We start from the raw sequence: 12,438 nt of genomic DNA, 5'->3' as shown, positions 1-12,438 counted from the left end.
TATGTGTAAAGGTCTGAGGACAACGTGCAGGAGTTGGTTCTCTCCATCTTCAGGTTTCAGGGATTAAAGGTTGTCATTAGTCTTGATAGCAAGTTTCTTTACCTGCTGAGCAATCTCCCTGACCTCAGTGAACATTTTTTTTTTAATAAAACTCAAATCAGCACATGTAGCAATTTTAAAAATCAAACATTCTAAAACAAACCCAATATATATTAATTTGATACTTAGACACTAAAAGTCTTTGTTGTCTATAGTTAAACCTATGTTTCTATAAGAACACAAAACATGTTAAAAAAAAAACTTTGCAGTTGATAACATACAGTAGTCTTGAGTCTGAGCTAAGGTTGCAGGCAATGTTCACAACATCTCATAGTGTAGTGATGTACATGGTGCAGAGTAGGCATGTTGTGTGTTCCTGCGGTGACGTTCCATGATGCAGCATGAATGTGTGCTTCCTGAAATATCTTAGACTCATTACACATTTGGTTATGAGTTAGATTTTGGTCGCTGGATATCTAAGAACCTTTTATCTCCCACAGTGGTGGTGCATACCTTTAATTGCAGCACTCTGGAGGCAGAGGTTGAGGCAGAGGCAGGTGGGTCTTTGAGTTCAAGCCCAGCCCAGTCTGCATAGCAAGTTCCAGGCCAGCTGGGGCTACACACTAAGTGAAACCCTGTCTCAGAAACAAAATGTGGAGGGATCTTTTACTGTTGCAAGGTGTTTAGGACCCTCACACTCTGTCCCTGGATCCCCATTGTTTAAGGAGCTGGGGGCTTTAATTAGTGTAGCTGACATGGATTCAAGTGATTTAAAAATTGAGTCCTTATATTTTAAAAGATGAAAGTCCTAAAAATTTAGCCCATATATGTCACAAATCTTCAGATTACTTACAATGAAGTTTGCTTCTAAGATGTATAAATAGGAAATAGAGTTATACACATGCTTTTTAAACACTGTCAGTATTTTCAAATATAATTGTAAATTTTTTTTGTTTTTCAAGATAGGGTTTCTCCGTGTAACTCGCTGTGTAGACCTGGTTGGCCTGCCTCTGCCTCTCAAGTGCTGGGGTCCAGGGTGTCCACCACCGCCCCACTGTCAGTATTTCAGCTGTGTGTCCTGTACTACTAAGCCCAGGCCTCCGCTTTCCCATCTCCAGTCTTTGTGGTCTCTGTGCTGCAGAGGCTCTATTTTCACTGACTTAGAAGCCGAGGTGCCGGTTAGTCATGAGGGGGATTATAAGGATTCCCCAGCCATAAGACAGGGTCTCTCATTGGCCTGGAGCTCAATTAGGTTAGACTGGCTGGCTGGCAGGCACCGAGGATCATCCTCCTCTGTCTCCTCAGCACCAGGATTGCAAGCAGGCGCCACCACACATGGTGTGGGTTCTGGAGACTGAGCTCACTTTACTGACTGAGTCCACCCCCACCCCCACCCCCACTCAATTTAAAAGGAGGATCTCAATTTGTACCCCAGGCTTGGTGTCTGACTTGCAAATGCTGGGATTATTGTGGAGCGGCACCTGGCTCTGGAGGTTAAGCACATTCTCTGGCTCTCCTCACTCAGTCAGTGCCAAAGCCCAAGTGTTACTGATGGGAATCAGCTATTCTCTCCGATGAGAAAACCATGGCGCTAGAGCCTGGTTTCCTAAAATGAAAATATTAACCAGAGGAATAGACAGCCACAGAAGTGGAATACGGATTTCTTGCAAGTTAATTCTTGTTTGTTGTAGGGAAAAATGTTTTATTGCCTGAACAGGTTTTGCTGATAAGGACATTTTTAACATGTTTGCATTCTCTGGGTAGATGTTTTTTTGTCAGAGTTCATGTTTTAGGTCCTGGACAGAAGAAAATTCCTTAGACGGTTAATTGGCATAATAAAGCATGGTTTAATGTTTTGGTGATAACTTTCAGCCTTTTTAAAAAAGGAATTTAATTTTTTTCATGACTAAATTTATGATTATCATTCACGGTTTCTCTTTTAAATTCTCACGGTTTCAGAACGTGTTCAGAAAGAGTTAATCCTGAGACCACAGGTATGAACAGGTCTAGGTATGAGATCTGTTGGCTTTTCAGGTACCATAAATGCTGCCTGACTGTAACCTGATACCAGGCAGGCTGAGTGGCCAATAATGGAAAGTGGAGAAGTATGTGAGAGAACTGGAATTTCAGGTGTGGGGAGTAATGGCAGCCTCCCTCCGAGGCCTGGACTATTCCTCTGGGTGTCAGCAGAAAGGCAAACGTGTAGAAAGTCAGCCAGGTTGGTTTGATCATACTGATGTCTTTAAAATGAACATAGTTGATTTGATTGGAAAAAGCTAAGGTGAATTTGATTGGAAGAAGACCTGCTTCAGCTTTGGCTGGGTCACCAGAACCTTGTCTGAGGCTTCATATGCAAAGCCGCCATTTGTGCTGTATTTGTATGGAAGTAAAATCAGTTTGGGTGAAGTTATGGACGCCTCACTCCCCTGTGCTGTCTCTCAATTTTAAAATGTCTAGTGTCCTCCTTTCCTAGTTAAATAATGACTAACATAAAGACGGTTGATTTAAATGAACAGATGCCCAATAGTAAGTAGCTATACCGAATGGCTAGCTACTTAAAAGATGTGGGAGGCAAGAGTGATTGTGTACACCCGAGGTCCCAGCACTTCAGAGACAGATGTAAAGGGTAAGAAGGACCCCGAGTTCGAGGGCGGCCACGGCCATGTAGGAAAACATTGTCTCCAAGAAACGAACAAAACCAAGCTGGTGGCCACATAGGTGGTATGGTACTAATTACAGAAACTTGGTTTTATTCTTCCCCTCGCAGAGACAATTTTGTATTCCATTGAGTATTTGAAAAAAATTAAAAGGTTAATTTTTTTTAAAAGCTTAGGATTTCAAAGGTTTGTTTGTTTTTTGTTCTCTTGAGACAGGGTCTCATGTGGTCTAAACTAGACTAGAACAGACTCTCCAGCCTCTATAACTCCCAAATATTGGGGTTACAGACCAGTACCAACCATGGCTTGTTTTAAGCATTTTATTTTAGTTTAAAGGGGTTTTTATTTTTATTTGTGTTTATGTATATGAGTATACCACACAGCAGTGCTTAGAAATGAACGTTGGTCCTCTTAGGATAGCAGTGAGCATTTGTAACTCATGAACCATCTCTCCAATCTCTCCAGCCCCTAGCATTTTATTGTTTATTTTGCTTTTTTGAGACAGGGTCTTACTATGTAGCATCGGCTGGCCTGGAGCTTGCTATGTAGACCTGGTAGGCCTTGAATTCTTTTTTTTATTTATTTATTTATTTTCATTTTATAGGTATTAGTGATTGGTCTGTATGGTTGTCTGTGTGAGGGTGTCGGGTCCCCTGGAACTACAGTTATAGACAGTTGTGAGTGCCATGTGTATGCTGGGAATTGAACCCCTGGGGTCCTCTTGAAGAGTAGTCAGTACTCTTAACTGCTGAGCCATCTCTCCAGCCCCACAGCCTTGAACTCTTAGAAGTCTGATTGCCTCTGTCTTCTCAGTGCTGGGATTAAAGTTTACCATACCTGGTATACTTTTTTTTTTCCGCCTCGGAGCTGAGGATCGAACCCAGGGCCTTGTGCTTGCTAGGCAAGCGCTCTACCACTGAGCTACATCCCCAACCCCACTTTTCTAACTAAATGACGAAAGGCCTGATGCAGTGAGATATGGTTTGTTTACTTTGAGCTTTAGCGTGTGCCCCTCCCCCATTCTGTGTCTGTGACACATGGCTTAGAGAGAGCTTCAGAGTGAGGTTTGTTTTAAAATGTTTGTGTCCTTGCAGAGGACCCAAGTGTTCCCAGCACCCACAGGGTGGCTCACAACCACCTATAACTTCAGATACAGGAGATCTGATGCCCTCTTCTGACCTCCACAGGCAGCAGGCATTCATGTGGTGCACAGACATATAGACAGGCAAAACACTCATAAGCACAGGAAAAAAAATCTAAAGGATTTGAATAAATAAAATTATTCTCCTTTCCCCCTTCCTGTGGGTAACTAGACTAATACTGTTCTCGTCTGGGGAAATTCAATTCTCTGTACATAATGATGATTACATTGTGGCGTGTTTCTTTTCCTATGTTCACATTAACTTTTTAAAGATTTATATATTTTATTTTATGTTCTATGTTTATTTCTTGGATGTATATGAGCCACACATGTGTTTGGTGCCCACAGAGGCTGGAGGAGGGTGATGGGTTCCCAGGAACTAGAGTTTCCGGCCACTGTGGGCTGCCTGTAGTAGGTGCTGGCAACCAAACCCAGGTCCTCGGCAAGTAGCAGGCACTCTGAACTCCGGAGTCATCTTTGATCCCCATGTTCACATTTGTTAATGTAAATGATGGCGGTGATACTACACTTGAAGAGTATGAACAACATCAATAAACATTATCTGAGAGTAATGAGTTAGTAAGTTGTGATAGTGGTATAAAAAGGCTTACAAATTTTTATTATTTATTATTTCTACTTCATTTTAAGGCTGAGTGAAGCTGTAAAGTAAGAATATGGTATGTAGATATCAAAGTAAAATAAGGCTAAAGCTAGGAGGAGGATTTACATGGGGTGCCGTAAGAGATGCTGTATTTCCGATTCAGCTTAGTGTCTACTTAATTGGCGCTGTGTCTCTTTGTCATGAAAAGAGTGTATGGATACTTGCTGATCATATGGTCTATTAACAACTTCCTTTTACCTTTTTCTATTTTCAATGAATGTGTAGTCCTCAGTTAGCCATAAGTGTGTGTGTGTGTGTGTGTGTGTGTGTGTGTGTGTGTGTGTGTGTTTCAACTCTCAAACCTGTGATTCTACAAAATTTTTAGAGTGATGGTGTTTGGAGCTCAAGAAGGTTGTGCAGTTTAGTTTGATAACGACAGACTTGATTTTCATTTCTGTTGCCTAGTATTCTAACATATTGAAAAACAGACTAGAGCAAAGCCCAGCTGTGGCCCGCCACACAGATTCCAGGGTCATAGGCTGCAGGTTTACTGCTTCTGATTTCTAATTTTTGTGTAGAGCCTCTCTGTTTTCATTTTGTGTTCTTTAATTTTTGATGCATTTTTCCAAATACCCTTGCTTTTCTTAGAATACTTCAAGACTTTTGCAAAAGTCTCTTTATTAGCTATGGCTTGATGTAAGAATGCTTTCTGTTCAGGTATTTGTTGTACACTTTTTACAGAATTCCATTTATTGAGGTACTGCTGCCTTGCTAGCTTGTGTCTGTAAACACAAATGTCATCTGGATAATTGGTTAGCCATTCAGTTCCTCTGCTGATGCCCTTCATCTTCTTGAGCTAGAGTGATCTAGTCTAAAACCTTGTGTTTGTTTGAGTCTCCTTATCATTTTCCACAGAATGTGTTTGTACTATAGTAATTTCCAAAAAAAAAAAAAAAAAAGAAATCCCATCTCCTCCCCCCCCCCCCCCCCCCCCCCCCCCCCCCCGGTTTTTCAAGACAGTGTTTCAATTGCTGCCTTACAATTCACTCTGTAGACCAGGGTGGCCTTGAACTTAAAGTGCAGGGTTAAAAGCATGTGCCATCGCCACCTATCTTAAAAAAAACTTAGTCGGGCGGTGGTGGTGCATGCCTTTAATCCCAGCACTCGGGAGGCAGAGCCAGGTGGATCTCTGTGAGTTTGAGGCCAGCCTGGGCTACCAAGTGAGCTCCAGGAAAGACGCAAAGCTACGCAGGGAAACCCTGTCTCAAAAAACCAAAAAAATAAAAATAAAAATAAAAATCTTAATATATTAAGTATGCTTAAAAAAATCTTGCTGGGTTGTAGTGGCACATACCTTTAATGCCAGCACTCGGGAGGCAGAGCCGGGTGGATCTCTGTGAGTTCGAGGCCAGCCTGGTCTACAGAGTGAGATCCAGGACAGGCACCAAAACTACAAAGAGAAACCCTGTCTGGAAAAAAGACAAAAAGCAAGCAGCAGCAACAACAAAAATCTTAATGGATTTTCATATTTTTATATCTGAAATGCTTCTCAAGAAATCCTATATTTTATGCTCTATATTCAATGAAGAATTGATTTTGGCAGGTTTCTGTGAGATGAATTACTAAAAGGTCTTTTTTTAATAAAAACTTGGAGTCAGATATTAGAGTTAAAACTGAGAGATCAGAGGAATAGGACAAGCCACAGCCAACCTCACCTCACTGACACCTCAGTCTCCAGAGAGCTACTTCCTGTATACCCACGCCTATATTCCTTTCTGCCCCTGCAGTCTCACTTCCTCTCTCCTCCCAGCTCCATCACTTCCTCTTCCTGCCAAGCTCTGTCACTTCTGTCTGTCTGTCTGTACAGACCTCCAGACCTTTATGGTTAATTCGTGTTGGAATCCAAAGTGTGTGTCACCAGGCCTGGCTCTGTTCCCAGTGTGACCTTGAACTCACAGAGATCTGGATGGATTAAAGCATGTGCTACCATTGCCTGACTTCTGTGTTTACTCTAGTGGCTGGCTTTTTCCTCTGATCCTCAGATAAGCGTTAATTAGGGTGCACAATACAGTGGGGGACACAATATATCACCACAGGTTTCTATTCATTTTTTTATATTTGAAATATTTTATAATAAGTTATACAAAAACAATTTGAATTGAGTCGATGCAGCCATGAATGTGAACCAGTGTTTTGTGTTTAAAATTGTTAGTCACGGTGTTTGAGATAGGATCCTAACTAGACTCTGTTAAGTTCTTAAAAAAATATTGGTTTGTTTATTTTTCTATGCATGAGTGTTTGGCCTGCATGTATATCTGTGCTCCAGATGGGTGAGGTTGTCATACTTCCTGGACTGGAGTTAACAGATGGTTGACAGTCGCCATGTGGGTGCTGAGAATTAAACCCGGTTCCTTTATAAGAACAGCCAATGCTCTTAACTGCTGACCCATCTCTCCAGCCCCATAAGTGAATTTTTAAAGCCCTACCCTTTATACACTGGATTTATCAAAAGCATACCAGAGTGTTAGGCGCTGGAGTCAACCTAGATTTTGTTGCTAATGGGCTATGGTGTTGGAGTCAAGCCAGTAATTGTGGAGAAAGACTCTCAGTGATTATAGAAATGGGACTTAAGAAATAATTAGGGAACTGAGGTGCACCTGTTGCATATTTTGCACACTATACTCAGAGCTATAATTAAGCTAATGTTTATTGAGTTCAGCTCATAGACCAGACATCCTGCACATGTATTTGGCTATTTCTTTAAGCAGGGCCAGGGACAGAAGCCAGTGTCTCTCTAGGCAGGTGCCCTGCCACGGCCTGCAGTCCGTTAGCTGCACAAGTATTTCACAGATGACTTTCACAGCTCTCGGTTTTGTTGCCATTTATTATGCTCATTGAACAGAACGAGCACTCTTCGAATGTATGGAAACTTTGCTCAGGGCGGCACCTCAGAGGCAGAACCCAAGTGGTCTGAGGCTAGAGTTCATGTAATTGTTTTGTTTTATGACTTTACCTCAAGTGTGAAGATAGGTGATGAGAGCTTAGGAATCTTAATTCTAAGCTTTTCTGTGGTATAGCTCTCCAAAGGCGAAAGGCATTAGAGCTAGTCTGGAAATTTGTTTGGATGCCCGACTGGATTACTTCTCAAAAATGTGTAAATAAGGTAGCAGCATGTGACTCTATGGTGAATGAAGAGTTTTCTCCTTTTTCCTTCTTGCTTTATCATGTTGTAAAAACATGTTGGAGAACTATTATAGTAGCACTGTTCCTGAATATATGACTCATTAATGCGTAAATTTAAACAAGTTTGGTATTACTGTTTGCTTGGCTGTTTCAGATAAGGGCTGGTTATGTCCCCCAGGCCAGCCTCAAACTCCTGCCTGCAATTACAGACTTGTGCCTCCATGCCTAGCTTTGAAACAAGTTTAACATTTCCCGAGGTTCTTAAATTGTTTTCAGGTAGAACACATTCCTTTGTTTCAATCTTAATGCCCCATATCTTTTTCTGAACTGAAATAACTTTAAGGAAACATCATGGTGTCTGTGTTGGACATTTTAGACACAGTGACTCAGAGACTCTGAGATGCACTTGATATGCTACTTTACTGGCTGGATTTGGAGAAAATGAGAAAGTGGAGTCCTCCCCCCCCCCTTTAAATTTGATATATACATTTACTTAAATCTGTGTTTTAAACTGCAAAGGCAAAAGGAATAGGTAGATTTCGAAGCAAGACTGTATATTACAGTAATGGAGTTTTTGATTTGAGAAATGAGATTCTAGTGTTAGCTGTGTTGTGCTCACGGAGCCCAAGATCTGGGCACCTCCCCTCTTTAATGAAAACTTGATTTCTGGGTTAGTTATCAGTTTTGTCACTCAATAAAATTAATAGAGCTGAGCCATGTTGTTTCAGTACCCTTGACATCCACAGAAGATATGTCTGCTTTAAGAATCAGAAAGGTTTTTCCTCAGGAACCACTTTAAAGCCACAGCAAACCTACACAGGAAAGAGGAAGAGGAGGAGGAGGAAGGCACAGAGCGTCAGAGGCCTAATTAAACTAAAGAAAATGCTTGCCTTCTGATTTGAGTTAATGAGCTTCCCTGTACATGTGAACAGAAACTGTGGGGGAGCTAAGTTTTCTTTCCTGCCTCTGCGAGTGAGTGGTGGTGGTTTGGGGCAGCCATTTGGGGTTATTTTTACAGGTTGTCAGTCATGTGTTGTGAGGTCAGGCTATTTTCTTTGCTTGTCCTTCTTTTTGAAATTTCCAAAGGTCAGTCAGTAAAGCACAGTAGCACTGTGGAGATGTGGCTGAGAAAAGTACACTTTGGAACTTTATACAGATTATCCACATGGGTCCTCTGTGCTTAATAAGAAAACCAGGTTTTAGAATGCCCTTGAACCTACCCGTTTACAGAAAAACTTCCATGTCACCAGCATCCCTCCATCCTGTTTGTATTTTCTTGCTCTTGGGTTTGAAGTTGATAATAATTTCCTCCTTATCCGAAGTACTTCAATGCTAAATCAAGAATATAGGTAGAAATAGTTTGAATATTCAATGGTAGGTATTTAAAACAGTATCTGTCATTAACATGAGTCTTCTTGTCATTAGTGTGGGCACAGGTTTGGTGGGTACAGAAGAAATTTAAAACTCTGCTTTCCCCAGGAGAGGTTTTGTTGTTGTTGTTGTTCTCCTCCTCCTCCTCCTCTTCTTCTCTCCTCCTCCCCCCCCCTCCTCCTCCTCTTCCTTCTCTTCTTCCTCCTCCTCTTTCTTCTTCTTCCTGCATACTGGTTTTGGGACAGCAAGCACTGGAACATTCATTTGGTTGAATTAAGTGAACAACACTTTAGAATGTGAGACACTGTGGTTAGTGTCAAGTTGGCACTGTAGGCAGTAGTGCTGTGACTTTGAAGGGAACAGTCCTTATGGGGTGAGACATGAAGTTGGGAGACTTTATGAAGGAACTTGGGAGGCATATGCAGGAGGATCAGGAGTTCAAAGTCACCCTTGGTTACATAGCCAGTTTGAGGCCAACCTGGCCTACATGACACCCTTTCTCAGAAAAACAAAATGTGATTTAAACTTTGAAGAATGGGAAGATAAGATTCAGAGATGGGAGGGAACATTCCAGGAATGGGAATAATGGGTTCCAGGAATGGGGATAATGGAAGTTAAGAAAGGAGGCAGAAACAAAGCTATCGTGTATAGGGGAACATGTAAGGCAGTTACTATAGAGGAATTGGGTTCTGTAATTTTTTTTTTTTTTTGGGTTTTTCAAGACAGGGTTTCTCTGTGTAGCTTTGCGCCTTTCCTGGGACTCACTTGGTAGCCCAGGCTGGCCTCGAACTCACAGAGATCCGCCTGGCTCTGCTTCCCGAGTGCTGGGATTAAAGGTGTGCACCACCACCACCACCACCACCACCACCACCACCACCACCACCACCACCCCCACCACCACCACCACCACCACCACCACCACCACCACCACCGCCTGGCATGGTTCTGTAATAATTGAAGGGCAACAATAAATAATGTTTGTACAAGGCCAAGTATATATCTATGTTGATACACCTGTGCTCGATTTAAACATGAAAATATTTTTTTTCTTCTCTAGGCTCAAAAAACGACCAGACTGTGTTAAAAAGTACTTTCTTAATGTTATCATTAAATTGCTATTGAAAGGGTTGGGGTAGGTCAGAATTGGACACCATTGGCTTGGAACTGAGTTTAGTGGGTAAAAATCTGATTTGAATTCCTAATCCTTATTTTACTTTGATTTCCAATTATGACAATCACAGTGATCTATGTTGATCTCTAAAACATGGAATATACAGGGAGTTGGTTTGACAGAAATTAGGAAATAGTGTACCTGACCTGGCTAGTTCCTGCTAATTAGACGTAAGTTTTCCAGGAAACTGACTCACCATGTCTCTTTATTCCCAAACTTGTTTCTTTATGATTAAATTGCTAGGATTAGTCAACATCCTTTTACTTCAGGCTGTCATCGTTTTGAAATATTTATATTAATATTATAAAAGCTGTTTCAAATCACTAGATTTAAGAAAGATGACTATTTAAAGCCTCACATTTATGGCCATAAGCATTTAATATTTAATACAATTGTGATTAACACCTATTCTAATTTTATTAGTGGTAGCTTTACCTTTTAAAAACACTAATATACAAATGTGTTTAGCATGCATTTTCAGAACTCTGTGAGGTTGTTTTTGCTCCTCAGTTGCATTTCTGTTTTTCTGCTGTTGTAAAGTGCAGCCCTTTGCATGTTCTAACTTGACGTGCCGTGCCGTGGTCAAGTGCAGTTTCCTTCCTGTTGCTTGTGTTAGAGATAAGGCTACATTTCAGTGCATTCAAAAAGAAGCCCCTGAAGACAGGGTCAGTATGGTAACGCCCAGCGTTTTCACTCAGCACAGGTTTCCAGGGACAGAAAAGTAGGCTTTAGTTTCTGCTCACTTTAAAAAGCTCGTAAAACAGCGTTTACAACCTTTAACTGTCTTCATATATATATATAAGGTGATGGCGCTTGAGCGTTGCTGTTAAGGACAAATGAGTCTGTTAGGAAATTATTCAGAGAGTGGTGGTTAATGTGCACGTAGGTGATTTGCTGGTTAGTGGAAAGAATGTAACTTTATATATCCTCTGCTGGGATTTAAAATTTCCTAATTATTACTGGACACCCCCCCACACACACACACATTCAGTACTTTAACTCACGTATAGCTTGGGGAAGAAAGCAAAAGTAATGAGGGGAGATTTTATCTCAGGAATGAAGTCTTCAAAGACAGCATGTCTTTAAAAACAAAGCCCTGTGTTTACTAGCCATGCTGACTTTACTTCAGAGCAACAATGATACTTGGAGACACCGTGCTGTGCCACTTGTTACATTTTAGCCAGGTGGTTGCATTTTCACGACTAACCTAAGCTTTTGTTTTTCAGGCCTGAGAAGACCCAGAGAATTGTTTCAGGAAAAGTGCCTGTTTGCTAGAATGTCCACGAACCAAGGAAACCTGTAGCACTCCTTTCTCTGAAGAGGCCTGGGTCTGCAGGAACTGCAGTCTTGCCCAGGGGCTTTAGCAAACCAGCACTGCACCCCACTGCTCCGGACGTGGACCTGTTCGGGACTCTCTCATGTGGATCTAAGGGGAATGCTTTACTATGGCTGCTGTTGTCCAACAGAACGACGTAGTGTTTGAATTTGCGAGTAACGTCATGGAGGATGAACAGCAGGTGAGCCAGAAAAAAACGGTGTTTAGGAGTTTTCATTAGTATCAGAATATTATTTACTTTGATAGTAGGAAAACTTACTGAAAAAAATTTAGAAATTAAATATTTGGCAGTAATGTCATTTCATATTTTAAGTACCAGTTAATTCACTGTATGTAAATGCTACATACAGTGTAGCATTTTGATGTGGTAACAAGGAAATATTTGTGGTTCATCTTGTTTTTCTAAAGTGATACCAAAAAGTAACTACCCCAAGTAATATTTCAAATTACTTTAAAAAGGTCTAGAGAACATACCAATGTCTATAATTAATCTTTTAATTATGGGCTATTTTTTTTCAAGTAGATTAAACAATGTGGCCATCTCACAATCACATTTCTCAGTCCAAAGAATATGACCCTGAGGAAGTTTTCTAATTCGTCCATACCTGGATTTGTCATCTGGTGGGGAATTGAATGAAGACTTTTGAAGTTACCGTTCATGAAGTGTGTGTGTGTGTGTGTGTGTGTGTGTGTGTGTGTGTGTGTGTGTGTGTGTAATACATACATACATATATGTGGAATATATGCTGTGTCAGTTATTGCCTTTACATGAATTAAGATCTCAAGAGATACTGAGGTAAAGGATTTAAATTTAACTTTGATCCTCTGATCTGTCCACAGTGTGTAAAGGCTAGAACAAAATCTCTTGGAACTTGGTAATTCACTTAATTTAAAATAGGCAAGGATGAGCTGGGTGGTGGTGGAGCACGCCTTTAATCC

At 41.1% G+C, this 12,438-nt stretch overlaps 1 protein-coding gene across 5 annotated transcripts in view; it reads left to right on the top strand.

The window, feature by feature from the left end:
- The window catches only part of Elf1 (E74 like ETS transcription factor 1), a 96,630-nt gene that overhangs the window by 45,971 nt on the left and 38,221 nt on the right, over positions 1-12,438 (top strand). For all 5 annotated transcript variants that reach the window (XM_028878756.2, XM_028878803.2, XM_028878794.2 and 2 more), the window contains exon 2: positions 11,390-11,680. In XM_028878756.2, the coding sequence (XP_028734589.1) occupies positions 11,609-11,680 (72 nt within the window). In that variant the 5' untranslated portion in view covers positions 11,390-11,608. The remainder of the gene's footprint in view (positions 1-11,389; positions 11,681-12,438) is intronic.

The sequence above is a fragment of the Peromyscus leucopus genome, chromosome 9 (assembly GCF_004664715.2).
Source record: "Peromyscus leucopus breed LL Stock chromosome 9, UCI_PerLeu_2.1, whole genome shotgun sequence".
Taxonomy (NCBI): Eukaryota; Metazoa; Chordata; class Mammalia; order Rodentia; family Cricetidae; genus Peromyscus; species Peromyscus leucopus.
Note: the sequence above shows the minus strand (reverse complement) of the source record. Positions and strands in the feature narration are given on the sequence as shown.